Raw genomic sequence first — 5000 nt, 5'->3', positions numbered from 1 at the left:
AACAAAGGAAAAGGAAAACATACAGAACATTGCATCTCCTCTTTAAGAATTTCTCGTAAAGCTACACTGCTACTCTTGCATGTAATGGCCGAGGCAAAACAAATAAATAAGAGAGAGAGAGAGAAAGAGAGGGAGAGATAGATAGATAGATAGATAGATAGAGAGAGAGAGAGAGAGAGAATCGACAGAGAGGTACAGGATTATTCTTTCATATATTGTACCCAGCGTCCACTTCCTTCCCCCCCCCCCCACCCCCCTCGTATCATCCGGCTCTCCATCCTCTTCCTATTCATCAACCTCTTATAGCTTCCCCTCCCCATCCTTTTCCTTCTCATATGCCTCTTGCCCCATCCTCTCTTTACTCCCCTTTACTCTTGCTTCTTCTCCTCGTCCTCCTTCATCACTTCCCGCCTCCTGCTCCTCCTCCTCCTCCTCCTCTCCTTCTCCTCCTCCTTCGCTTCACGTTCCAATCATTGAGAAATATTTCTATTGGGAAATCAAAGAACAGGCTGAGAAGAAGGAACCATCAGGAGAACCTATAAAGAGGATGATATTTCGCGCGTTTTCTGGTGATCGAGTGTTATTTTACATTATTGTTATTGCTAGCCGCAAAATTATCTTTATCTTTATTATCATCGGTGTTATCGATGTAATCATTATCATAGCAATATCATTCATCAATAGTGTGTTTGCTGTGGTGATCATCATCTTTATTACTATTAATATTAGGATGATTATCATTTCCATTGTTATCATCATCACTAGTAGCAAGAGTAATAGTAGTAACAATAGTCCATTACTCATTCCAAAGGTGTCTGGGTAAAGTTGAGCGAACACAAAGCACACACAAACTTTTCCACATTCATAGTTGGGTCCATTTCTCCCTATGGTACGTCTGCGTCTTAATTCCATTTCCCTCTCCGCCTCGCTTTCAGTGGTTTTATGCTTTCTAGATTTTGCAGTTATTACATCCATTATCGAGAACAGCTCATCCAATCAACTTCACACTCGATGCTATACAGCGTTGGGTCCTGAACAGCACGTATGACAGCGTGTGTCACACACACACACACACACACACACACACACACACACACACACACACACACACACACACACACACACACACACACAGCGATTTTATGATTTGTAGTTCGCTTATCATCATCATCATTATTTGGCTGCTTGTTTTTCATTCTAGATTTTTTTTAATTCATACAACTGTTAATATATAACCTTATTGACATGAATTGATAAGGATATAGATGAATAATTCTCTGTATCAAATAGTAATGAGGGTGATGGCAGTGATGATGATGATGATGATGATGATGATGATGATGATGATGATGATGATGATACAACTATTGTGCTGCTACAACAGTTACTACTACCAGGCCTGTTAAACAATAAGACCAAGAACAGACTGAATAATAATAAAAAAATGACACAGGATCTAATGACAATGATAACCCTAGACCAAAGACACCAACAACAACAGTCGCATCGCACCAGCCAAAGATAACAAGCCGACGATGATAACAAGGATCGTGGAATTCGTCACGTACGTCCGCCTCTCCCATTCAAGAACTGAAACTCACTTTTATGTAACCATAGAAACATGGGCTAGGGATGGAAGGGAGATTGAACCCTCTGGAGTTTATTCGTAAGGGCTAGTGTTCTGTGCCATGCGGTTATGTAAACCCGACTAGGTTTCTTGTTTCGTGCTCGAGTTATTTTTCTTTTCTTTTCTCTTCTCTCTCTCTCTCTCTCTCTCTCTCTCTCTCTCTCTCTCTCTCTCTCTCTCTCTCTCTCTCTCATTCATCTGTCTGTTTCTGTCTGTCTGTCTGTGTTTCTCTACCTCTCTCTCTCTCTCTCTCTATCTCTTCCTCTCTCTTACTCCCGTTTCTCTCTTTTTCTCTCTTCTACTCTCTCTCTCTCTCTCTCTCTCTCTCTCTCTCTCTCTCTCCTCTCTCTCTCCTTTTCTCTCTCCCTCTCTCTCTCTCTCTCTCTCTCTCTCTCTCTCTCTCTTACTCTCTCTCTCTCTCTCTCTCTCTCTCTCTTTCTCTCTCATATTTCCTTGTCTCTAACCAAAGAATAAACAGAAAAACACGACGAGCAACAATAAAATGAAATTAAGTAAATAGAAGAAAAAAGAAGAAAGAAAAACGGACACAGGCAGACAGACAGCAGGTAGATTGAGCGAGCGAGCGATAGAGAGAGAGAGAGAAAGAGAGAGAGAGAGAATGAAAGAGAGAGAAGAAAAAAGAGAGAGAGAGAGAGAGAGAGAGAGAGAGAGAGAGAGAGAGAGAGAGAGAGAGAGAGAGAGAGAGAGAGAGAGAGAGAGAGAGAGAGAGAGAGAGAGAGAGGGAGGAGACAATGTGGAAAGACTAAAGAAGAGGCAAAATACAGACAGCAATCAATCCAAGTTTGAGAAAGACAAACAACTGCCCATTGCTGAAGACCCGTTTTCTATGCGACTAAAAATTGCTGCAGGGGAGACTAACCTGCATGAGCTGATGGTTGTCCCACATGTGCGTCGGATGGTGCTGTGTGTACGTAATGACAGCGACGAGCATCAGCACAGCATTGCACAAGAAGTAGAGGGGAAATAACACCTGTTGCACCTGCGCGAACACATGTCTTGGCACAGAGAAGAAGAGGGCTAAACCTGAGGAGGAAGGAGAAAGGGGTCAGTGAGGAGAGCAATTCAAATACTGTAGAGGGAAGAAAACACACACACAGATATATAAATATATATATATATATATATATATATAAATATATATATATGCATATATATATATATATATATATATATATATATATATATATATATATATATATATATTGTTACTAATCGCATGCGGTTGGTTCAAAAGTATATAGCTGATTATGACATTAATAATTTACATTAAACGTCTGGGATTGGAATAGTCTAATAGTAACAATCGTTTAAATTTTAGCATAACCCAATAAACTGGATAGAAAAAAAAAAAACGAATAAAAAAATAAAAGCAAAAAAGGCAAATTCCTCCAAGAACTCACCGGACACAAACGTCATCCACACTTGGCTCCCGAAGACGGTGCTGACGGCCGCCACGTAGAGGAGGCGCGTGAGAGTGGACGCTTCCGTGGCGTGGCGGCGCGAGTCGGGGAACAACCGGAAGGCCAGGTACACGACGGCGATCATGGCGATGAGGTGGGCCGGCTGCGTGTGCTCGAACATCTCTCTGGAGAGGCGAGAGGGAGGGAGAGTGTGAGTGAGGGAGGGAGGGAGGGAGAGAGGGAGGGAGAGAGAGAGAGGGGAATTGAGTGGGAGGGAGAGTGTGAGTGAGTGAGTGAGTGAGGGAGGGTGGGGTGGGAGGGAGAGAGAGGGGAATTGAGGGGGAGGGAGAGTGTGAGTGAGTGAGGGAGGGAGGGAGGGTGGGGTGGGAGGAAGAGAGAGGGGAATTGAGAGGGAGGGAGAGTGTGAGTGAGTGAGGGAGGGAGGGAGGGTGGGGTGGGAGGGAAAGAGAGGGGAATTGAGGGGGAGGGAGAGTGTGAGTGAGTGAGTGAGTGAGTGAGGGAGGGAGGGAGGGTGGGGTGGGAGGGAGAGAGAGGGGAATTGAGGGGGAGGGACAGAGTGAGTGAGGGATGGGTGGGAAGGGGAAAGAGGGAGATTTAGGGAGGGAGGGAGGGATAGGTGCGATGGAGAGATAGAGGGAGGGATGGATAGGGGTTAGGGAGAGGGAGGGAGCGAGAATGAGAAGGAGAGGGAGTGAGAAAGAGAGGGAGAGAGTGGATGAGAAAGGGATACATGGGTGGGAGGAGAGAGAGAGAGAATGAAAGGAAAAAAGATGGGTATTAGAGAGAGGGAAAATGGAGTGAGGAAGAGGGAGGAAGAGAGTGAGTGAGAAAGGGAAGGGTGGATGGGGCAGGAAGAAAGGGGGAGGGAGAGAGAAAGAAAGGGTGAAGCAATGATGAGAGTCAAGGCATGTGATAAAGCGATTGGCGGGGGTAAGGGGGAAGGGGGGATAAGTGAATGAAAGTCCGTTTTATGGTCATATAGATATGTACGCAGTCATACACCCAGACAGATTTTCGTACACACATATTTATAAATATTTATAAATATTAGTTAGTCAGTCGTCCTATCTATCCATCTTTATTCATATGCAAACTTTACATATACTCAGGCCCCTTCCTGGCCAAACATACAAAATCTCCCATTAGGATGACCGCGTTTTCTTAGGGCTCTTTTCTGTTATCATTAGTGACGAAAAAGAGTCTTTTGTTGCTACTTTTTCTTTACCTTTCTTAGTATCATTTTTGAAGGGGGGGGGGGAGTAAAGAGAATTTCTTTACACAGCAAAAGATGAACACTTAAATTGGGTATGGAGGTTCTGAAGTTTTGTATTTTTACTTGGCATTGTAATATTATGCTCTCTCTCTCTCTCTCTCTCTCTCTCTCTCTCTCTCTCTCTCTCTCTCTATATATATATATATATATATATATATATATATATATATATATATATATCTATCTATCTATCTCTCTCACTCCCTCTCTCTCCCTCTCTCCATATATGTATATGTAGCCTATATGTACATAATTACATACATATATACTACATGTATTTTGTGAGTATATACATACATGCATGCATGCACACATACATACATTCCCACTGAATATATCTATAGGTATATATACGCATATGCTGTATATACGTATATGTACGTCTGTTTGTTTGTCTGTGCATAAGTACATTTGTCTGTGTGCGTATTTCAGCAATCAAATGCAATTCTGAATGTCTTTGTGTCTGTAGGAATGTGTATATATGTGTTCATTTACGCCTATTGGCCTAAAGCGGCTGGATGGGAAAACAGAAACTGCAGCAAAGCTCACCTGTACCACGGCAGGCTGTCCTTCTTCTCATCCGACTGGAAATGTTTGTACTTCTGCGCGTACTCTTTGATCTGCGCCTTGGTGACCTTGGTGGGCTCCTTCCTCTTGC

The 5000-nt window shown here is 43.1% G+C and overlaps 1 protein-coding gene across 1 annotated transcript in view; it reads right to left on the bottom strand.

Moving 5' to 3' along the window:
- The window catches only part of LOC122247588 (transmembrane protein 205), a 13871-nt gene that overhangs the window by 8397 nt on the left and 474 nt on the right, over window positions 1-5000 (bottom strand). The window contains exons 1-3 of the mRNA XM_043006978.2: window positions 4892-5000; window positions 3049-3233; window positions 2508-2671 (exon numbers count right to left, since the gene is read on the bottom strand). The exon at window positions 4892-5000 is cut by the window's right edge and continues 474 nt beyond it. Coding sequence (XP_042862912.1) covers window positions 2508-2671; window positions 3049-3233; window positions 4892-5000 — 458 coding nt within the window. The remainder of the gene's footprint in view (window positions 1-2507; window positions 2672-3048; window positions 3234-4891) is intronic.

Source organism: Penaeus japonicus, unplaced genomic scaffold, assembly GCF_977035675.1.
Source record: "Penaeus japonicus unplaced genomic scaffold, GWHDUDI00000001_assembly GWHDUDI00000016, whole genome shotgun sequence".
NCBI classification, from domain to species: Eukaryota; Metazoa; Arthropoda; class Malacostraca; order Decapoda; family Penaeidae; genus Penaeus; species Penaeus japonicus.
The sequence above is the reverse complement of the archived record's forward strand: the minus strand, read 5'-3'. Positions and strand labels throughout refer to the sequence as shown.